Source organism: Delphinapterus leucas, chromosome 7 (assembly GCF_059928025.1).
Source record: "Delphinapterus leucas isolate spDelLeu-1000000601 "Yukka" chromosome 7, BTC_Dleu_Yukka2, whole genome shotgun sequence".
In the NCBI taxonomy this organism is placed as follows: Eukaryota; Metazoa; Chordata; class Mammalia; order Artiodactyla; family Monodontidae; genus Delphinapterus; species Delphinapterus leucas.
The window spans coordinates 83,082,277-83,106,440 of NC_143135.1; the positions used below are offsets into that span (position 1 = coordinate 83,082,277).

Sequence of the window (24,164 nt, forward strand, 5' to 3'; positions counted from 1 at the left end):
ATCATTAAACCACAAAAAGAAAAACAGAAAGAAAAAGAAAGGAACAAAGAAGAAAAAAAGAATCAACTGGGAAACACAGTTTGAAATGGAAATAAATACATATGTGTCAATAATTACCTTAAATGTCAATGGACTGAATGCTCCAATCAAAAGACATAGAGTGGCAGACTGGATAAAAAAAACAAGAGCCTACAATATGCTGCCTACAAGAGACCCACCTTAAGGCAAAGGACACACATAGATTGAAAGTGAGGGGATGGAAAAAGATATTTCATGCAAACAGAAATGACAAGAAAGTGGGAGTTGTAATACTCACATCAGACAAAATAGACTTTAAAGCAAAGGCTATAAAGAAAGATAAAGAAGGACACTATATAATGATAAAAGGATCAATACAAGAAGAGGATTTTACACTCATCAACATATATGCACCTAATATAGGAGCACCCAAATACACAGAAACAAATACTAACAGACAAAAGGGAGAAGTCGATAGGAATACAAGAATAGTAGGAGACTTTAACACCCCAGTCACATGAATGGACAGATCTTCCAGACAGAGAATCAATAAGGCAACAGAGGTTCTAAATGATACAATAGAATGGTTAGATTTAATTGATACTTTCAGGACACTACATCCAAAAAATCCCCCCATAATATACATTCTTTTCAAATGTACATGGAACATTCTCTAGGACTGACCACATCCTAGGGCACAAAACTAACCTCAACAAATTTAAGAGTATAGAAATTATTTCAGGCATCTTCTCTGACCACAATGGCATGAAACTAGAAATCAACCACAGGAAAAGAAATGAGAAAAAAACTATTACATGGAGACTAAATAACATGCTACAGAAAAACAAATGGGTCAATGTGGAAATCAAAATGGAAATTTAAAAATACCTTGAGACAAATGACAATGAAAACACAACCATACAAAATCTATGGGACACGACAAAAGCAGTTCTTAGAGTGAAGTTCATAGCAATACAGGCCTTCATCAAAAAACAAGAAAAATGTCAAGTAAACAACCTAACCTACCACCTAAACAATTAGAAAAATAACAAACAAAACCTTAAGTCAGCAGAAGGAAGGACATAATACAGATCAGAGAGGAAATAAATAAAATAGAAATTTAAAAAGCAATAGAAAAAAATCAACAAAGCCAAGAGCTGGTTCTTTGAAAGGGTAAACAAAATTGATAAACCTCTGTCCAGGCTCACCAAGAAGAAAAAAGAGAGAATCCAAATAAACAAAACAAGAAATGAAACAAAATAAGAAATCAGCCTCTGTCCAGGCTCACCAAGAAGAAAAAAGAGAGAATCCAAATAAACAAAATAAGAAATGAAAAAGGAGAAATCTCAACTGATATTGCAGAAATACAAAAAAACATAGGAGAATACTATGAACAATTATATGCCAAAAATTTCACAACCTAGAAGAGATGGACAACTTTCTAGAAACATACAGCCCACCAAAATTGAATCAAGAAGAAATAGGTAATTTGAACAGACTGATCACTAGAAGTGAAATAGAATCTATTAAACAAACAAACAAACAAACAAACAAATTTCCTCCAAACAAAAGTCCATGACCACATGGCTTCACAGGAGAATTCTACCAAACATACAAAGAAGAACTTATAGCGATTCTTCTCAAACTCCTCCAAAAGATTGAAGAGGAGGGAACATTCCCAAAGTCATTCTATGAAGCCACCTTCACCCTGATACCAAAACCAGACAAAGACACTAACAAAAAAGAAAATTACAGGCCAATATATTTGATGAATATAGATGCAAAAATTCTCAACAAAATACTAGCAAACCGAATCCAACGACACATAACAAAGATCATACACCATGACCAAGTAGGATTCAACCCAGTTTCACAAGGATGGTTCAACATACAAAACTCAATCAATGTAATATACCACATTAACAAAAGAAAAGACAAAAACAACACAATCATCTCAATAAATGCAGAAAAAACATTTGACAAAATTCAACATCCAGTCACAGTAAAACTCTTACCAAAGTGGGAATGGAGGGAACATATCTCAACATAAAAGAAGCCATTTATGACAAACTCACAGCCAGTGTAATACTCAATGGTGAAAATCTGAAAGCCTTTCCGCTAAAATTTGGAACAAAACAAGAATGCCCACTCTCATCCCTTCTCTTCAACATAGTATTGGAAGTCCTACCTACATCAGTCAGACAAGAAAAAGAAATAAAAGTTATCCAAATTGGAAGGGAAGAGGTAAAATTATCACTATATGCAGGTGACATGATACTATATATAGAAAACCCTAAGGACTCCACACAAAAACTACTAGATCTAATAAATGAATTCAGCAAAGTAGCAGGATACAAGATTAACATTCAGAAATTGGTTGCATTCATTTACACTAACAATAAAATATCAGAACAGGAATGTAAAAAAACAATACCTTTTAAGATTGCACCAAAAAAAAAAAAAAAAAGAAAACCTAGGAATAAACCTGACCAAGGAGGTGAAAGAATTATACACTGAGAATTATAAAACATTAGTAAAGGAAATAAAAGAGGACTCAAAGAAATAGAAAGATATCCCATGCTCTTGGATTGGAAGAATTAATATTGTTAAAATGGCAATACTACCCAAAGCAATCTACAGATTTAATGTGATTCTTATTAAACTAAAATATACAAGGGATTCTTGGAGAATGGGCTGATTTCAAGGCGTAGGCAGAGAAATGACATGATGAGCCTAGGTCATCTTCTTATACTAGAAAGTAAGGAAGCACTCAAAGAAAATGGAGGTATGTGGAAAGGTCACAAAAACCAGCTTGGGGCTCTCACTGGCCAAACTGGGGCATCAAAATAAATTCTGATAACAATGTATTATTATCTCACTGAATAAAATTATGAATCTACTGAATAGAGATAGAAATCATGAGTCTATACTAATAAAAATGCATAATTTGGAAGTTTGATAATAAATTAGCATAGTTTCTATTGGGCTGCCCCCTGCAGGCCTGCAAGCCCTGTAATTGCCCAGCCTCAAGACCAAGGAAAGAGCCCAAAGTCAGTGACAAAGACATCAATGGTTTAATGGATAGAGGATCTTACAAAAGCAAAAGTGTCTTGGAGGGACACCCCACCATGGAAGGCAGATGGCAGACAGTATATGGCAGCAAACTTTGCTACCTGGGGAAGAAGGTGTTATCAGTTATAGGTGGAATTGACCTCAGCTTGGCTCATGATTACCAGGGAAACCAGCAGAGGAGCACACCTCTCACCACCCCTTTGATAAACTATCATAGTGGAAATAGTTCTGATCTAAAGATTAGAATAATCACTAGCTAGGGTGGGGGTAAGTATGTAGGCATTTAATGATTAGGATCTAAGATTAATTGGGAAGTAGGGCGAGTAGGGTGTAGGTGAGGCAGGGACTGGTTGAACTGGGGATGTACAGAGATCAAGAGAACAGCCATTTGGGGTGACCTGATCATGTAGTTTCAAAGAACTGTCTGAAAAATACTTATTAATTACAAAGGGGAAAGGAGTAACTTTATAGTAGAGAAGTTTGGCAGAAGCCACTTTATTTAAATGATCAGGGTTAACATCACTAGTAATAGAACAAATGGAAATTGTGTGTTACCTGATAGGATACAATGAGAACACAGTCATACTTCTGTGATAGTTCTGTCCAAGATACTTAACCTAAGTCTAACCACAAAGAAACCTCAGACAAATCTAAGCTGAGTGTCATTCTATAACAAAACTGTTCTGGAATCTTCATGACTCCGCGGTTAGTTGTGGTCATGTAACCTACTTCTGGTTCATTAAGATTTAAACAGAAAATGGACTAGGCTTTAGGAAAGTCATAATTTTTCTAATAAAAATGGGGTAGGCTTAGGTGTCATACACTTCTTGCCCTTTATTCTTCCCCCTTATTCCTATTTTTAATAGATGCAAGGTACAGATGTGAAAGAATGGAACACATTCCTTGTGACTATAAAGACTTAAGTTACATACTAAGTGTCACAAAGCAGAAAAGGAGAAACAACATGGTTCCTGGATCAGCTACCTTTAGGCTCCTTTAGGCTCCTTATCACATTACGCTTTGTTTGATTAAACCATAGATTTCTATTGATGTGGCCAAATGCAAACTAGTAAAAACAACTTGCTTTACCTTATTTTTCTATATCAACCGGTCTAGTTCCCCTCCCTGATGCCAGCATTTTTTGTTGGTAATTTTATTGGTTATTGTATTCACAAAGTAATTTATAGACAATTGAATTCTTTATGATGTTGAGCCTTCTTCAAGCACATGGTATGCCTCTTCATTTGTTCTAGTCTCTTCTGTGCCTTAAATAGGATTTAAAAGTTTCTGTTATATAATTTTGCATTTTTCTGCTATTATCACCAATTTTTTGACCCCACAATTGATGCAAGGGGTAAACAGATGCTTTTCTGAATCCCAAGAAAATCTGAAAGAGTGGAGTGACATTTGGGTTAATTATGACAAAAATCTGTCAAGTTCTTACCAACGAGGGTTCTTGGCCTTCCTTAATCAATAGATATTGATGAGGCTAGACAAGAAATTCAGACAAGGATTTTTGGGGGCTCCTGCTGCAGCATGTGGGGGCAAAAACAAGTAACAGTTTCTCTTGCTTGCTCGCTGAGGAGGGAGGCAAGCTGGTTCCTTATGTGGGGTGAGGGTAGCGGTGGGTCCAGGGGCTGGGCCGGAGAGGTGGCTTGGGTGCTTTGCCCACCCTTTTGTTTATTCGGTTGCTCAAGGAGGTATTTGTCCAGGTGCAAGCACTGCAGCAAAGTGTCCCAGGTCCCAGGTCCCAGCCTGTCTCATTTCCAAGAGGAGTGATGCTGTAGCTGCCTGACGTTCACTCTCTTGGATGGATAGGACAGAGAAGTAGAAGAGGACAGAGAAAGGAGAAGTAGAGAGATATCAGGAGAGGGAAAGAGACAAAAGGGAGAGGGAAAGCATTGCCTGAATGAGGGTACTGAAGTCCTCAGGGGCCAGGAAGGCAGACTTACCAAACTTGGTGACACCCAAACAAGAGGTTCAGGTGGCCGCTTGACACCCATGGGAAAGCTGCATTCAGTGGTCCCAGAGATGCCCAGATTCTCTCCCAGGAAGGGGACAAATGCCCCACACTGGGTGCCACAAAGTCTGATATTGACCAGGGTTCTTAGCCTTCTTTAATTAATAGAAATTGATAAAAGGCCAGACAAATTCAGGCAAGGCTTTATTGGGGCTCCTGCAGCAGGAGGGGGCAAAAAGAAGTAACAGATTCCCATGTTTGCTTGCTGAGTCTGGGGCGAGCTGTTTCCATCTATGGGGTGAGGGTAGGGGTGGGTCCAGGGGTCGGGCCAGAAGGGTGGTTTAGGTGGTTTGCCCACCCCTTTGCGGGTATTGTGTACAGGGGTCATGCTCATTACCCTGCTTTTGCTACTGGTACCCTACTTTTGCCTCCTGTTTTTGTTCCTGGCTCTTCAGAAGTGGCAGTTGGGTTTTAGTCTTTTTGTATCTTGTTGTCCATAATTTGCCCCAACTGTGCATGCACACAGTTATTTTTAGTCCCATGTAGTTTCTTTGTATTTTGTTGCTGGAGGAGACGTTTGTCCAGGTGCAAACACTGCAGCAAAGTGTCCCAGGTCCCAGCCTGTCTCAAAGTCACACTGGGTTAAATATTTCAAGGTTAATTCATAAATTAAAATTCACTTTTCTGTAACAAAAATGCAATGAATACATCTATTTTGAATACCAAACAAGTAAACACTACATGTTTGAAGTTAAGATTTTCAGATAGGTGAAATAGAAACTCCTGGGAAAGCTTCTTGGAAACACAAATTCAGTTTTATGAAAACTTAAAATGAAGCATATTTACCTGATAAATGGAATATTGCCTGCCATATCAGTAAAAAAAGGATGTCACAGTCATCAGTGATTACAGCCACAGCCTATGGTGAGCTGCTGAATCCTGAGGGAACTCAGGAAGGAAAAGAATACCTGCCATCTAGCAGCCATCAGACTATAGCCACTCCCCACGGAGAGCCCTGAGGAAACAGGATATGAAAACACAAGATATGGGCCCCAGATAGCTGAGGTGCATATTAAAGCAACGATTTCAGTGAGCCCAGACTCTTGCATCTCCCCATATATAGAAAAGCATTAAATTACTTAACTTGACATATGTGGTTTTCTTTAATTAATAATCTTTTGATTTTCAGACTACCTGCCCATTGTTGCAAAACTCCTATATATCCTGGCTCCCTGCTTCGCCTCCTCGAAGCAGTTCTCTTAGGGTTACTTGAAATGCTGCCTCCCAGGCTTGAAGTCCTAAAATTCCCGCCAAATAAAACATAACTCTCAGCTTTTAGGCTGTGAATAATTTTTTAGTCGACATACTTCAATCTGGTTTATGTTAACTATTTTTAATGTTTTTAAAGTATCTAGTTTGTTATTATTCTCCAACCTTCTTCTTTATCTTTGTGATTATATATAAGCTCGGTGTTTTATAGTCTCAAAGCACTTGATTAATACTTTAGAATGTCTTATTCTTCATGGAACTTAAAGTTCTATGTTTGGGAGATGTTGCCAAAAAACCTTGGCTCTCTGTGCACCGATGCTGAACAGAATACAGAGACAGAGACTTTGGAGGATAAGAGAGATGGCTTTATTTCTCTGCCAGGCAGAAGGGAAGACATGGCAGGTTAGCACCTCAAGAACTGTGCCCCCCTGGCATTCTTTTTCTCCTTGCATTTTTTCAAAACAGTCATAGCTGGCATTAGGCAGCCTGGTAATTGGGTCCTTTTGTCTCTGGTTTATAGGCCAGCGACCTTCTTTCTGAAGCCAAAAGCTACAGGGGGTGATTTGTTACAAGGGAGCATAGTAAATGTAAACACCAGGAGGAGGATGTAATTTACACAAAGTTAGGGAGTGATAGGTTAGCTTTGTGAAGTACAAATCTAGTTACAGACACTACAGATTAGTAACAGTTAAAATAAGGGGTGATTAGCTCTTTCAGGCCAGGTTATGTTTCTTCTCTAGCCTGTTCACTGTTCCCTTTATTTTCCTTGTTCTCAGGAGAGGGAAGAAAACCCCTCACTTCTATTTTTATTGTAGCACAGACCCAAACATAAAACAGGAACACACAAATAGGTAATTGCACACTGTAATGAAAAATGCTTGAGTGAATAAGTATGAACAAATAATATGTCAGTCAGAAAAAATGTTACACTTTAAATAAGCTCGTATAAATTATGAAGTGCAATGCAAAATTCACATGACTTTTTCATATACTGTACTTTACAAAAGTCCACCAAAGCAAAACATTGACTCTTCAAAGCAATTTTGCCCTCCTGCTACCTTGCATTGCCTTTCTGGCCAACCTTCCTTCGTTCCATTCCTCCAGCACAGGGAAACCTCTTTGGCGGGAAGGCCGCTTTGGTGGAAATCTTTGAAAGGTGCGGATTTAACCTCCCTGAGTGTCTAACTTACTGCGGAGATTTTAAGAGGAGATAGCTGATAGCTGAAAATGCCGTCAGAACCTTGCAAAACCCGTAACAAATGTACACCTACACCAGTCCTGCTCAGCGCAATCTCAATATACGAAGGTGGGCAATTCCCCGGCTAAATATTCCTGCTTCCTCTAAAACCACGGGTTAGACAATTCGCCCGAATAGCAAGCGACAATCAGATCTGCGCATGCTCTGCTGGTGGACAGCGCCCCTCCTCCTCCTAGTCGGAAGTCCCGGTTTGTTTAGTAAATTACGACAGTCGTAAACTGATATTTTGTGACGGCTTCCCAACTTTACGACAACCACCATGGCGGCTGCCGGTGGTGAGTTTGAAAATGCGAGGGTCGTCGACGAGCGTAAGGAACAGACTCGGCTTTCCAGGACCGAGGTGTTGGGACAGGTACCTCTGTTTGGGGGCTTCGTGAACCATTTAGAATTGAGAGAGTGGAGGCTTTCTGGGAGCCAGGGCTTTGGTTCTCCTGCCTCCCCGCAGCCTTGGTATCTCAACTTACCTGGTTGTGTTGGGGTAGATGTCTCCCTTTGGAATGCCCGCAAATTCTTGGGTATCTTCTGCCTCCTAGATGCTCTGGCAGGCTCCAGTTGCTCATACTCTTTTCAGTAAGACTTGTTTATTTCCTCTGAATTTCCTTATCTTTTAAATCATCCATTCTTGACATTTCTATCACCTGATCACCTGAGCTGCGCACTTTCGAAGAACTCCGCCACTTAAAACGACTCTCTCTGCGTTTTATATAGTCTCAATCCTCGCTCTTGCTATATCTGAAATGAAATTTTCCGTTTCCAGGAACACATGTAAGCCTTGTCAGAGTAGACCGTTTCATTCTCCTTTTAAACTATTTATATCAGTTATTAGCTTATTGTAAATACTTACTGATGCAAACAAGGATTGAGACAAGAGACCCAGAGAATTCAGCACTTCGAAAAAGGTTGAGAAGCATTCTATTTCTCATTAAGATTGAGATGCGGTAGAGGTAACATAAAGAATGCAGGAAGTAAACTGTACTATTGAATTATCTGACAATATGTAAGAAGTGTGGCAATGAAGGGGAAAAGTTGTAGTTGGAGAGCAATGTAAGGTGAAACAAGTGATGGATTTTGTTTTAAGCTGGAACAGTTTAAAACGAGTTTAAATGCAGACGAGAAGGAGCCGGTATAGAGACAGGAAGGAGAAGGTGTAGCGACTACAACCAGATTTACAGGGGAAGAGAGGGCAATAAGTCTTAGGTGAAAGGTTGGTGTTGTTCCCTGATTTCAGCATATGTAATATACGTGTATAATAAATATCCTTCATCCTTGTCTCTGATATTTCAGGCAGCTTTTGGAGAGAGTAGGGTTTGTGATAAATTGTATAGTAGAGCTACGTACAGAGGTTTGAGAAGGACCAACCCCAGCTTTGAAATTTGGGGGCAGAATGAAAAGGCAGGAACAACTTCCTAGAAAGATCTTACTTTATTTGACTGTTGTTGAAAGATGAATAAAAATTAGCAATATAATCATTTGTTTTTAGAAAGGTGATTCTTCCTGAAGCATTTTGGGGGTGTTGGTAGAGGGGTTTGGGCACTGCAGACTGAAGGTGTGGAGGTCAGTCCCCAAACAGTTACAAAAGTGCCAGGCAGTATCAGTGGGATAGTGAAGGGAAAAGAGATTCAAGTCATATTTGAGGTAGGGAGCTTAGGGAGAGGGAAGGTGTACAGTAGGTCCCCGGATTCTGTCTTTGATTGGTGGCTCATTTCACTAGAGATTGGTAATTGGTAATGCAATTGGTAATGTGGAAGGAGAGTTTTTTTGTTTAAATCTTTCTTACACTTTGGTAGAAGCAAATTCCTGGTAAGCCTTATATGAAAGAGGGAGAAGTTTTTGTTTTGCTTTTTTGTGAAAGGCAAGTGGATCAATTGTTAATTTTTCTTTTTTCACTGTTTTAGGCTAAAGCCAATTTTGAAAAGGAAGAAAGGCGTAAAGAACTTAAACGACTTTGGGGTAAGGAAACATGGATGCTACCTGATGTGAATAAGCGAGTTGAACAAATCTCACAGGTGAATACTAACAGGCTTACTTGATGTAAGCTTATCTGTCTTTTTTTTTTCTTTTTGTACTTATTCAAGTTAATATTGGAGGAGTAACTTTATAGACTATTTTTGCAAGTTACAGAATGAATATCACATAGTTGGCATTACTGAATATTTTCTCTCTCTGGCCAAATAATATTTTGGACATAATGACATTGGAAAGATTTTGTTAGTTGAGTTGGCTGGTAGAAAGCTTAGCTTCAAATTTCTAGCCCACTTGTGGCAAGTTTATGGATCTAAAAAGTTATGTGTTTTAAGCTTAATGTCATGCTTTTATTTCTTTTTCTTTTTTTTTTAGGGGGGCTGTCTCAATCCTTGTTTTCTCATCCCACAGTTTATGCTATCTTGTTATATTTTATGTGGCTAGTAATCTTCTATAAATTCTTTTGGGCCTATTGAAGGAGATACACATACACGTATGTCTGTGCATATATGTGTTTTTTTGATTATATCTGTCTGTCAATGTATCTGCAAATAAAACTTCCCTCATATTTTTCTAAGAAATTTTAGCTATATGATTTATTAGTAGTGGCATATATTATAGAAGTATGGTAAAGTTTCTTAGAAGAAATTATTTATTTAGTCATATTCCTTGTCTCCTTTCATGAAAGATTTAAAGTTTTTTGGAATATAGAGCTTTCTTTTCCTCAAAATACTTCCTTTTAAAGTAAGCTAAACTAAATTCTTACCTCTTCGACATGATTATTTATAGGACCACTCTGTGAAGAAAAAGAAGAAAAAAGACAAGCATTCAAGAAAAGTAAAAAAAGAGAAGAAAAAAAAGAGCAAGAAACAAAAGTGTGAAAAAAACGAGTCAACTGACAGTTCATCAGTAAGTATGTACTAAAACTAACCAAAGCAGCTACTTGAGAAAATTGTATTTAGAGGAACAACATATGGGAACCTAAAATATATATGAGAACTTAGATAATATTATTAGTTAGGATATGAAAATGCCTGGGAGACATCTACTTGGAGATGTCCAGGAAATGGTAGAAATATGGATCTTAGGTTATAGATAAAGGTAAGAGGACAGAGATACATTTTGAGAATCATTGCTCATTGAAGCCATTAGAATGGATGAATTGCCTAGGGTAATTGAAAAGAAAGAAGAATACCGATACTGAGGAGCCAGACAGAAAATAAAGGATATTAAGTAGAAGTAGTTGGAAAATTAGGAGAAGCAGGTAAGAGTAGTACTGTAAAATAAGGGAAAAGAGTGCCGAGATATTTCAGAGTCTGTTACTTCTGTTTGCTTTTCATAGAAATTAACATTTAAGTCTTTAAAATAGGTTGTATTTATATATTTATGTTTGGGACAAAAAGGAAGAGAATGCTGGGTCTGCTTTGTCTCTAGCGAGGTCTGGGGTGAGAGGACTCACAGAGGATAGGAATGCAGGCCAAACCCTCATGCTTATTTTCAGGAAGAGAAAGATATGTTGTGCTTAGTGAGTGATGAGCTAGAGATGTTTAGGGATAATTGGACTCATAGGTACGATCTTCAGAGGATTATACTCTCAGTTGAATCATCATGTTTGACAATCTGGCCTTCTTGTAGTTTCAGAAATTAAATTTTTGGCAGTATACCCTGAGATGATAATTGGCTCATGAAAGCCTATCTTATTTGAGAACGCAGTATCTTAATTCATAGTGAGAAATACACCTGGATAGTTTTATTGACTATCCAGCATATTTTGTAATGGTAGGAATATTATACAGAAAAAAATTTTTTTTGGAATATAACTCAGCGCAAAGGGAGTTAGAAAATCTTAATGAGAAAAGAAGATAGAGGTACTTTTTCCACAATTGTGGGATTGAGTTGCTGACCCCATTGAGAATCTGATAAAAGTGATCTTTTCTTCAAAAAGAAATTTATATACAAAGTTGTTTATTTCAGGGGAGTTTGTAAAACTCCCAGGAGTTTACACAAGGATCACAGGTTAAGAATCCTCATTCCATGGGGATATATCTGCCAGGGCAACTAAACATTTATGTCAATTGATTAAGGGCACTTGCTTCCCTTTATTAGAGACACACTGTCCTGTTCTTTGTTGTTCTTGTTGCTATTGCTGTTCTTCTCTGCAACATACATAAGTCTTTTTGTTGCAATATATAGCATGTACATTTATACATACCTATTAAGTTGTATAATATATACCTTAGAGAGAGTAGTTTGAATGAATGCTCAGTGCCCACATCACATTGAGGTTGACTGAAGAAGAACAGAGAAACTTATACTGACAGTGAAGGGTAGGAAAGACAGTGATAGCTAGGGGAATCAGGTTGGTTGGGAGGTCTTTTTGAGAAAATGTTTTTAGGAAGAGAGGGATAAATATTGCTGAGGAGAATGCTAAGTTTGGGTGAGCAAGCTTCCAGGGGAAGGGGTAAGCTTAGATGGGAAGTAGGATCACCTTCTCTTCTGAGCTAGAGGGAAGTAGTAAAGATGTATACAAATACAGATAAATAAGGAGGAGGTAGCAGATAAATAAGAAGGGGAGCAGATTATTGATGGTGTTTCTGCTTGATGTTCTCTGTTTCCTTTGTGAAGTAGAAGGTAAAATCATCATCTGAGATGACAACTTGGGAGTAGAAGTAGGATGGAGGGACTGAGGAAATAGTATAGATTTGAAACAACTTTGCTTAGGTAATAAAAGAAGCAAATGAATTGCTGGGAACCATTGAGGATCCATGTGAGGCTGGAAAGCGTATCTTGACTGTCAGGCTTTCTATTTTTTTTTCTTTTAACTTTTAAAATGAGCTTTACTGAGGTATAATTTATATATAATAAAATAATCCTATATTAATTGTACTATTTAATGAATATACCTTTTTAACTGTCAGTTAAGATAGCATTTCCATTTCCCATAAAGTTCTTCATGGCTCTTTGCAATCAGTTCCTCCTCACCCTCTCTCCTCCTCCACTCTGGGATTGGGCAGGCATAGATCTGCTTTAGCACACTATAGATTAGTTTTTGCTGTTCTAGAATTTCATATGAATATTCATATATGGTTGACTCTTGAACAACACGGGTTTGGACTGCACAGGTCCATTTGTACGTGGATCCTTTTCGAGGAATATGTACTATAGTACTGCACGATCTACAGTTGGTTAGTTGAATCTGCGGATGTGGAACCATAGATATGGATGGCCAACTGTAAAGTTACACGTGGATTTTCCACTGCACGGAGGATCAGCACCCCTAACCCCCACATTGTTCAAGGGTCAACTGTAATATGATCCTTTTTGTGTCGGGCTTCTTTGGCTTTACATAATGTTTTTGCAACTGATGTAATTGCATGTATCAGTATTTCCTTTCTCTTTATTGCTATATTCCAGTGTATGAATATACCATAATTTGCTTATCTGTCTTATCTGTTCAAAGTCATTTGGGTGGTTTTTTAGTTTGCGCTAGTATGAATAAAGCTACTGTGAATGTTTGTGTACAAGTCATTTGGTGGACATGTTTTTCTCTTGGAAGAATGTCATAGTTTTCCAAAGTGTTTGGACCATTTTACACTCCTACCAGCAATATATGAGAATTCCAGTTATTCTGCATCTTTGCAAGCACTTGGAATTTTCAGCCTTTGTACTTTTTTGACCATCCTACTATGTGTAGTAATATTTCATGTGATATTTCCCTGAACACCAGTGATGTAGAGCATTACTTTAAGTCTTTATTGGCCATTCTGTTTTCTTTTATGAAGTCCAATTTATTAATTATTTTCTTTTATCGTTAATTTTTCGTAGTTACTGCTTTTGGTGTCCTAATTTTTGCACATCTCAAGGTTGTGAAGATTTTCTCCTGTGTTTTTTTCAAGAAGTTTTGTAGCTTTGGCTTTTTTGTTTATCAGCGATTCATTTTGAGTTAATTTTTGCTTACGGTATGTAGTAAGTGTCAAATTTCAGTTTTTCCACGTGGATTTCCACTTGTTCCAGCATCATTTGTTGAGAAGGCTAACCTTTCTTTGTTGAATTACTTAGGCTCCTTTGTTTTAAATACAATTGAGCATATATATTTGTGGGTTAATTTCTAGACTCTGTTCTGTTCCCTTGGCTTGTATGTCTCTCCTTGGCCAGTAAATAAACTGTTGTAATTACTGCAAGTTTAGGGTAAGTCTTGGAATAAGGTAGTGTAAGTTCTATGATTTTGTTCTTTTTGAAAATTGTTTGCTACTCTAAGTTCTTTGCATTTTTAAAATAAATTTTAGAATCAGCCTATCACTTTCAACAAAAGTATGTACTGATATTTTGATTGGAATTGTTTTGCATCAGTAGATCAATTTTGGGAGAATTAATATTTTAAAATAGAGAGTCTTCCAAACCCATCATGCATGTGGTATATCTCTCCATCTCTTTAAATCTTCTTTAATTTCTCTCACAGTGTTCTGGAATTTTCCGTGTAGAGGCCTTACTATCATCTTTTGTTAAATTTTTTATATTTTATTTTCTTGGGGTGCTGTTGGAAATGGAATTAAAAAAATAAATTTTATTTTTTGTGTATTTGCAGCTAGCATATACGTTTACAGTGGATTTTTGTATATTTACCTTGTATCTTGTCACCTTGCTAAATTCACAAGTACTAGTGTTAGGTTTTTTTGGTTGATTCTTAGTACATGATTATCTTATGTGTGAATAAAGACACTTTTTTTTCTTTCCGATCTCTAGGCGTTTTATCCCATTTGTTAATTTTTTGTTATTTTATTTCACTCGCTAGGCCTTCAGTATAGTGTTGAATAGAAGTGGTGAGAGTGGACATCCTTACCTGTTCTTTATCTTAAGTGGAAAGCATTTATCTTTCACCTTTAAGCATGATGTTAGCTGTGGGCTTTTCATGTATGCTCTTTTAGACTGAGTAAATTCTCCTCTATTTTTATTTTTTTCTAAGAGTTGGTGTCTTGAATAGCATTGGATTTTGTCAAATACTTTTTCGGCATCTATTTATGTAATCATATGATTTTTCTCCTTTATCCTGTTAATATGGAGAATTACAGTGATTGATTTTTGAATGTTACAGCAACCTGAATTTCTGGGATACACTCTATTTGGTTATTTTTGTTTATTTAATTATAAAATATTTTATTTATATATACTTACAAGCACATTTTATTTTATATATATTTTTTCTGATATGATTTGCTCACAATTAGTTGAGAATATTTGCATCTGTGTTTATGAGGGGTATTGGGTTTTGTTGTAAGGGCAATGCTGGCCTCACTTATGAATTAGGAAATATTCCCTGTTCTTCCATTTGTAGAAGAGTTTGTGCAGGATTGGTGTGATTTCTTCCTTAAAGGATTGTTAAAACTCACTAGTCAAACTGTTTGGGCCTGGAGTTTTCTTTCTGGGATGCTTAAAGCACACATTTAATTTCTTTAATATCTGTATTAAATGTTTCTCTTTATTTTTTTTTATTTTTTATTTTTTGCGGTCCGCGGGCCTCTCACTGCTGTGGCCTCTCCCGCTGCGGAGCACAGGCTCCGGACGCGCAGGCTCAGCGGCCATGGCCCACGGGCCCAGCCGCTGTGCGGCACGTGGGATCCTCCCGGACCGGGGCACGAACCCGTGTCCCCTGCATCAGCAGGCGGACCCCCAACCACTGCGCCACCAGGGAAGCCCTCTCTTTATTCTTGAGTTAGTTTTGGAATTAAGGTTTGCAAGGAATTTGTTTATTTCATCTAAATTTTTGAATTTATTGTCATAATATTGTAATATTCCTTTATTGTCCTTTTAATGTCTGTTGAGTCTGTAGTTATGTCCCCTCTTTCATTCCTGATTTTGGCTATTTCTATTTTCTCATTGTTTCCTTGGTTAGAATAGTTTTAGGTTTATCAATTTTATTAATCTTTTCAAAGAATTGCCTTTTAGTTTCATTAATTTTCTAGTTGTGTATTTTCTATTTTATTGATTTCCACTCTCTTTTTACTGTTTCTTTCCTATTACCTATTTTGTATTTAATTTGCTCTTCTTTTTCTAGCTTCCTGAAGTGGGTGTGTAGGTCTTTGATTCTAAATCTTTCTTATTTTCGAATGAGTATTTAATCTACAATTTTTTCTCCTAACACTGTTGTATCTCCATCTAACTAATTTTGATGTGTTATGTTTTCATTGTCATCTTTTCAAAATATTTTCTAATTGATTTTGTTACTTTTTTTAAACTTACAGACTATATATGAGTTTAAAATTTTCCAGGTATTTGTGGATTTAACCAGTTTTGTTTTTGACTTCAAATTTAATTCTATTGTTGTCACAAAACATACTCTGTATAATTTAGTTTTAAAAAAAATCATAGAGACTAATTTTATGGCCTAGCCTATACTCTATCTTGGTGAAAATTCCTTATGTAATTGAAATGAATGTATATTCAGCTGTTGTTAGTTGTAGTGTTCTGTGAATGTCAACATGGGAAAGTTTATTCATAGTGTTAAGTCATCTGTATTCTTAACTGATTTTCTGTTTTCCTCTTCTGTCAGTTACTGAGAGAGCAGCAGTAAAATCTGTGTTGTGGATTTGTCTTTTTCTTCTTTCAGTTTTGTCAGTTTTTGCCTCATGTATTTTGAAGTCTTGTTAGATACATACACATTTAGGATTGTTGTATCTCCTTGATGAATTGACGATTATATCATGAAATGTTCCTCTTTATTTCTGGTAATATTCTTCTTTAAGGTCTACTTTTGTCTCATAGTAATAAAGCCTTTTCAGTTTTCTGACTTTTTGTTTTCATGGTGTATTTATTTTTATTCTTTTAGTTTTAATGTATCTGCTTATTTTATATTGAAAGTATTTCTTGTGGACAGTCTGGGGCTTGCTTTTTTATCTAACTTACAGTTTCTTCCTTGTAAATTAGAGGATTTTCTCCACTATATAATATGACAGCCATATTGACTTTAACATTTTTGGTAAAAATTTACTGAAGTTATATCAGGTTGAAAGTTCATTTCTTCAGGGTCTCTAGCCAGATTTTTTAAGTGTTTGTAGACACATATGGCTAGGTTAGTGGCTACCATATTGGGCGGTGTAGGTATAGAAGATCCTATTAGATAGTGCTGGTTTAGATTATTAATGTTTAATGTAATTACAGGTATGTTTGAGTTTGTCTGCCATCTTGCTTTCCCTTTTCTATTTGTCCCATTTATTTTTTCTCTTCCTAGCTTCATTTGGGTTAGTTGGTTTTATTTTAGTGTTCTTATTTGTTTATTCATTCATTGATTCATTCTATTTTTTTTTAGTTGAATGAAAGATTTTTAAAATTTTGTAGTGCCTTATACTTTTCAAAAGTTTCACAGACATGATTTAATATAATCCCATAATAACCCTTAATTTTAATCCCCTGTGCCTATATTGCCCCTTTCCCCTTCTCTCTCCCCACTGTTAGCTACTAGTTTACCCTCTATATCTGTGAGTCTGCTTTCTTTTTGTTTTAGTCACTAGTTTGTTTTATTTTTAGATACCACATATAAGTGATATTTTGTAGTATTTGTTTTTCTTTGTCTCACTTACTACTTCACTTAGCATAATGCCCTCCAGGTCTGTCCATGTTGGTGCAAATGGCAAAACTTCATTCTTTTTTATGGCTGAGTAGTATTCTGTTCTATTATATATATATATGCCATATATTTATCCATTCATCTGTTGGTGGACATTTCAGTTGCTTCCATACCTTGGTGATTGTAAATAATGCTGCTCTGAACATTAGGGTTCATGTATCTTTTTGAATTAGTGTTTTTGTTTTTTGGGAGTATATACTTGGGAGTGGAATTGCTAGATCATATGGTAGTTGTATTTTTAGTTTTTTGAGAAACCTCCATACTGTTTTCCACAGTGGCTGCACCAGTTTACATTTCACCAACAGTGTAGCATGGTTCCCTTTTCTTCACATCCTTGTCATTTGTCATTTGCGTTCTTTTTGATGATAGCCATTCTGACAGGTGTGAGGTGATATCTCATTGTGGTTTTGATTTGCATTTCCCTGATAATTAACGATGTTGAGTATCTTTTCGCCCATCAGCCATCTTCATTTCCTCTTTGGAAAAATGTCTGTTCAGTTCTTCTGCCCATTTTTTAAATGGGTTATTTGTTTTTTTGATTATGAGTTGTATGAGTTGTTTATATATGTGGGGTATTAACCCCTTTCAGTCATATCATTTGCAAATATTTTCTCCCATTCAGTAGGTTGTCTTTTCGTTTTGTCAGTTGTTTCCTTTGCTGTGCCAAAGATTTTAAGTTTAATTAGGTCCCATTTATTTACTTTTGATTCTGTTTCCTTTGCTTTAAGAGACGGATCCAAAAATATGTTGCTGTGATATATGTCAAAGAGTGTTCTGCCTGTTTTCTTTTAGGAGTTTTATAGTATAGGTCTTATATTTAGGTCTTTAATACATTTTGAGTTTATATTTGTATACGGTGTTAGAGGATGTTCTAATTTCATTCTTTTACATGTAGCTGTCCAGTTTTCCCAGCACCACTTATTGAAGGGACTGTCTTTTCTCCATTGTATATTTTTGCCTCCTTTGTCATAGATTAATTGACCATAGGTGTGTGGGTTTATTTCTGGGCTCTCCATCCTGTTGCATTGATCTATGTGTCTTTTTTTTTTTTTGGTGCCAGTGCCGTACTGTTTTGATTACTGTAGCTTTGTAGTATAATCTGAAGTCTGGAAGCATGATTCCTCCATCTCTGTTCTTCTTTCTCAAGATAGCTTTAGCTATTCAGTGCCTTTTGTGTTTCCATACAAGTTTTAAAATTATTTGTTCTAGTTCTGTGAAAAACGCCATTGGTAATTTGATAGGGATTGCAGTGAATCTGTAGATTGCCTTGGGTAGTATGGTCATTTTAACAATGTTAATTCTTTCAATCCAAGAACACAGGTATATCTTTCTATTTGTGTCTTCTTCAGTTTCTTTCATCAGTGTCTTATATTTTTCCGAGTATAGGTCTTTTACCTTGCTAGGTAGGCTTATTCCTAGGTATTTTATTCTTTTTGATGTGGTGGTAAATGGGGTTGTTTCTTACATTCTCTTTCTGATAGTTCACTGTTGGTGTATAGAGATGCAACAGATTTCTGTATATTAGTATTGTATCCTGCAACTTTACTAAATTCATAGATAAGCTCTAGTAGTTTTCTGGTAGTGCTTTTAGGATTTTCTATGTATAGTGTCATGTCACTTCTAGATAATGACAGTTTTACTTCTTCTGTTCCAATTTGGACTCCTTTTATTTCTTTTTCTTGTCCGATTGTGGCTAGGACTTCTAAAACTATGTTGAATAAAAGTGGCAAGAGTGGGTATCCTTGTTTTGTTCCTGATCTTAGAGGAAATTGAGCATGACGTTAGCTGTGGATTTGTCATATATGGCCTTTATTATGCCCACTTTCTGGAGAGTTTTTATCATAAATGTTGAACTTTAACGTAAGGTTTTTCTGCATCTATTGAGATGGTCATATGGTTTTAATTCTTCAATTTGTTAATGTGGTGTATCACATTGATAGATTTGTAAGTATTGAAAAATCCTTGCATCCCTGGGGTAAATCCTACTTGACAAAGCTGAATGATCCTTTTAATGTATTGTTGGATTGAATTTGCTTATCTCCTGTTGAGGAGTTTTGCATCTATCTTCAGCAGTGATATTGGCTGGTAATTTTTTTTTCTCAATATGTTTGCCTGGTTTTGGTATTAGGGTGATTCTGGCCTCAGAGAATGAGTTTGGAAATGTTCCTTCCTCTGCAATTTTTTTGGAATAGTTTGAGAAGGATAGCTGTTAACTCTTCTCTAAATGTTTGGTAGAATTCACTTGTGAAGCCATCTGGTCCTGGACTTTTGTCTGTTTGGAGTTTGTTTTTTTTTTTAAAATTACTGATTCAGTTTCATTACTGATAATTAATGTATTCATACTTTTCTATTTATTCTTGGTTCAGTCTTGGGAGATTGTACCTTTCCAAGAATTTGTCTGTTTCTTCTAGGTTTTTCATTTTATTGGCATATAGTTGTTCTTAGTAGTCTCTTTTGACCTTTTGTATTTCTGTGGTGTTGTAACTTATACTTTTTCATTTCTGATTGGACCATTTCTCTTTTTCTCTGATGAATCTGGCTAAAGGTTTATTGGTTTTGTTTATCTTTTCAGAGAGCAAGCTTTTAGTTTCATTGATGTTTTCTGTTTTTTTTTAGTCTCTGTTTCATTTATTTCTGCTCTGATCTTTATGGTTTCTTTCCTTCTACTAACTTTGAGTTTTGTTTCTTCTTTTGCTTGTTTCTTCAGGGGTAAGTTAGGTTCTTTATTTGAGTTTTTTCTTGCTTCCTGACAAGCTTGTATCACTGTAAAGTTCCCTCTTAGAACTGCTTTTTCTCGTCCCATATGTTTTGGATCGTCATGTTTTCAGTGTTATTTGTCTCTAGGTATTATTTCCTCTTTGATTTCTTCAGTGATCCATTGGGTTTTTAGTAGCAAGTAGCAAATTCTTTAGCCTCCACATGTTTGTGTTTTTTTGCAGTTTTTTTCTTGTACTTGGTTTCTAGTCTCACAGCATTGGCAAAGATTCTTGATATGGCTGCAGTTTTCTTAATTTTACTGGGGCTTATCTTGTGACATTTCTCTAAGTTACTGTTTGTCTGAAAATTTGTTTTGTTTAGTCTTCATTTTTAAAGTTTTTTTCCTAGACAGATAATTTTAAGTTTATAGTTCTTTTCCTGTACTTTAAGATGTCATTTCATTGTCTTTTGCCTACATTGTTCCTAATGAGAGACATTTGCAGTCATGTTTATCCCTTTCTCTCTGTATATATTTCTTTCTGCTCTGAATGCTTTTAAAATTTTTTCTTTATCATTTTTTTTAGCAAATCAATTATGATACGTTTGATATTGTTTTCTTTGTCTTTATCCTGCCTTGGGTTCATTGTGCTTTTTTGATTTATGAGTTCATAGTTTCCATCAAATTTGAAACTTTCTGGCTATTATTTTCGTGAAATGTTTTTTGTGTCCCCTCTTATTCTGCTAGTCTCCTTAATTCTGTCCCATAAGTCACTGAACCTTTATTTATTTTCATTCTAGCCTTTTCTGTTCTTCAGTTTGGATAGATTTTACTGTTGCATTTTAGGTTCAAGTTCACTAGGCTTTTCTTTTGTAGCATCTAGTTGGCTGTTATCCCCAGTCATTAAAGTTTTCATTTCAGTTATTGTATTTTTCATCATTAGACATTTCATTTGGGTCTTTTTTATATCTTCATTTTGACTCCTGTTTGTTCATGCTTTCCTTTCCTTGGGCATATTTATAATAGCGGTGTCAAAATCCTAGTTTGCTATGTCATTATCTCTTTATTTCTTGTTCTGTTTTGATTAACTGATTTCTTTTCTTGTCTTTGGGTCACATTTTCGTGCTTTGAATGTCTAGTAATTTCTAATTAGATGCTGAACCTTGTGAAAGTTATATTGTGACTACTGGATTTGTTTGTTGTCTTCCTTTAAAGGGTCTTGAGTTTTCTTTTGGTGGGGAGTAGGTTACTTGTGTATTAGCTTAATACTTTTCAAAGGCTGGTGTTTAAGTTATGTTTGTGTGCATCTAGAGTAGCCATTACTTCTAAGACATGCTAAGGCGTGCCCTTTGTGGTTTCTCTGCTGATTGCCCTCGGTATTCAAGGAGATTTCTCTATTCTGGTTGGTGGGAACTAGAATGTGTTCTAGCCCTTTGTGAGCTCTGGGGATTTCTCTGCTTATAGCACTCTAATAATTGTTCCTACCATGGTAATTATTCTTTGTCCTTGTGGACTTGCATCCTAAGGATGTTCAGCTTGGTATTCAGTTAAAGACTACAGGGGTCTCTTATATAGGTTTCTGGAGTTCTTTCTCTGTGTAGCTCCCTTTTCATGGATGCTCTATCTCAGCCATCACAAAGTAAAAATTCTGTTTTCTTATCTCAGTGAGATTGTCATATTGGGCTTGAGTTACCCTGCCTTGTGCTATGGTCTAGAAAGTGCCACTAGGCAAAAAGCAGTAGAGTGTAATTGTAGCACTCACCTCATTTGTTTGCCTTTTCTCAGGGATCATAGTCCTGCACAACTGAGATTCAATGTCTAAAAACAGTTGTTTCTTATATTTTTAATTTTATTTCCATTTCTATATATTTTTCTAGTCTGATGTAGCATTTATTTTTTCATGGCCAGTGCAGAAGTCTTCAAGTATCTTTGAGAAATATATGTATTTATGTAGGTACTTTATATTTTAAATATAAAATGTATGCATTTTATGTGTATTATGCAAATATAAGTAAATGTATTTTATATACATATGTAATATTTCATATATATATATATGAAATATGTACATTTACATATGTTTTTATTGGTGACACTTTTCTGTCTTGGTCCTGTATTTAGGTTTTGACTGTTAGATGGGATTAGGAGTGTGGTTAATTATGATGGCTACACATGAGAAGAAGAGTCCTGGGAGCTGTCTTAGGTCAAGAGGCACGTTGATGGTTTATGAGTTCTTCAAGGTAGGGTGGAGGATTGAAACAGCAGGAGAACTTAGGTCATAGCATGGGGAGAGGGGAACATAAGTCATGCTGAAGTGGTGAGGTGAGTGAATAATAGTGAAAATTAGCAACAAAATTAATAGGGAATGGAGGCAGGAGAGTTGTACAGAATGGTCCAGTTGTCGTTGTGTAAATGAAAAATGAGTACTAGCTGTATCACATATGCTTCTTTCATTCAGTACCTAGTATTTAATGCAGGCTGCTGCTTAAAGTTTCTGACTTGGGCTTTTGCAAGGGTGGATTGAGTTAATTTTAATGCACATTTATTGAATGCCAGCTCTTTGCCAGACATTTTTATATACATGGGGAATACAAATATATAGAGTTCAAACTTTTGGGGAACTCATTTTATAATTAAACAGACACATACTTCCAGTATGTAATCTCATGATGCCAAGGCATGTCAAGGTATTAAGGGAAGGAGGATTTCATATGCGGGTTTTGAGGAAATGATGCTTGAGTTCAGACTTAAAGGATGAGTAAGAATCACCCTGGCATATAGAGGTGTGTGTGCACAAGGAATTGTGAGAGCAAGGCGTGGAAGTAGGAGATAACATGATATAAAAGTGTCTGTGTGTGCATGTGTTTGTTTATGTATGTACATAGGTAAATACAACTATAAGTAACTTAACAATATTGGATTATAAAATGAGGAGAGTGAATGGAGATGAAATTGTAAGAGTTGATAGGACTTTGTAAACCAAGAAGTTTGAATTCTTCAGTAGGGAGTATATCATCAAATTAGGTTCATTTGTGTTATTAGAGAACCCCAGAATAGCCATTGGTTAATATAAAATACATAGAATCTAAAAATAGTTAACTTTTCTTTTTTCTTTTTGAGTTTTATTTTTATTTTTTTATACAGCAGGTTCTTATTAGTTATCTATTTTATACATATTAGTGTATATATGTCAATCCCAATCTCCGAATTTATCCCCCGCACCCCCCCCCGCCCCATTTGGTGTCCATACGTTTGTTCTCTACATCTGTGTCTTTATTTCTGCCTTGGAAACCTGTTCATCTGTACCATTTCTCTAGGTTCTAAATATATGCGTAAATATAGGATATTTGTTTTTCTCTTTCTGACTTACTTCACTCTGTATGACAGTCTCTAGTTCCATCCACGTCTCTACAGCTGACCCAGTTTCATTCCTTTTTGTGGCTGAGTGATACTCCATTCCATTGTAGATATGTACCACATCTTATCTATCTGTTCGTCTGTTGATGGGCATTAGGTTGCTTCCATGACCTGGCTATTGTAAATAGTGCTGCAGTGAACGTTGGGGTGCATGTGTCTTTTTGAATTTTGGTTTTCTCTGGGTATATGCCCAGTAGTGGGATTGCTGGGTCATATGGTAATTCTATTTTTAGTTTTTTAAGGAACCTCCATACTGTTCTTCATAGTGGCTGTATCATTTTACCTTCCCATCAACAGTGCAAGAGCATTCCCTTTTCTCCACACCCTCTCCAGCATTGGTTGTTTGTAGATTTTCTGATGATGCCTATTCTAACTGGTGTGAGATGATACCTCATAGTTTTAATTTGCATTTCTCTAATAATTAGTGATGTTGAGCAGATTTTCATGTGCCTCTTGGCCATTTTCTTTGGAAAAATGTCTATTTAGGTCTTCTGCCCATTTTTTGATTGGCTTGTTTTTTTAATATTGAGCTGCATGAGCTCTTTTCATATTTTGGAGATTAATCCTTTGTCAGTTGCTTCATTTGCAAATATTTTCTCCCATTCTGACTGTTGCCTTTTCCTCTGGTTTATGGTTTCCTTAGCTGTGCAAAAGATTTTAAGTTTAATTATGTCCCATTTGTTTATTTTTATTTTCATTATTCTAGGAGGTGGGTTAGAAAAGATCTTGCTGTGATTTATGTCAAAGAGTGTTCTTATGTTTTCCTCTAAGAGTTTTACAGTATCCAGTCTTACATTTAGGTCTTTAATCCATTTTGAGTTTATTTTTGTGTATGGTGTTAGGGAGTGTTCTAATTTCATTCTTTTACATGTAGCTGTCCAGTTTTCCCAGC

General features: G+C 36.1%; 1 protein-coding gene across 2 annotated transcripts in view; it reads left to right on the plus strand.

Annotated features, from left to right (window-relative positions):
- Positions 1–7,795: 7,795 nt before the first annotated feature.
- Positions 7,796–24,164, plus strand: part of CWF19L2 (CWF19 like cell cycle control factor 2) — a 199,854-nt gene continuing 183,485 nt past the window's right edge. The window contains exons 1-3 of one of the 2 annotated variants that reach the window (XR_016393904.1): positions 7,796–7,929; positions 9,473–9,583; positions 10,329–10,448. Coding sequence is in view for 1 of the 2 variants with exons in the window: in XM_022560508.2 (XP_022416216.2) it covers positions 7,837–7,929; positions 9,473–9,583; positions 10,329–10,448 (324 nt within the window). In the remaining variant the exon portion in view is untranslated. The remainder of the gene's footprint in view (positions 7,930–9,472; positions 9,584–10,328; positions 10,449–24,164) is intronic. The other variant, XM_022560508.2, reaches the window with a different exon arrangement.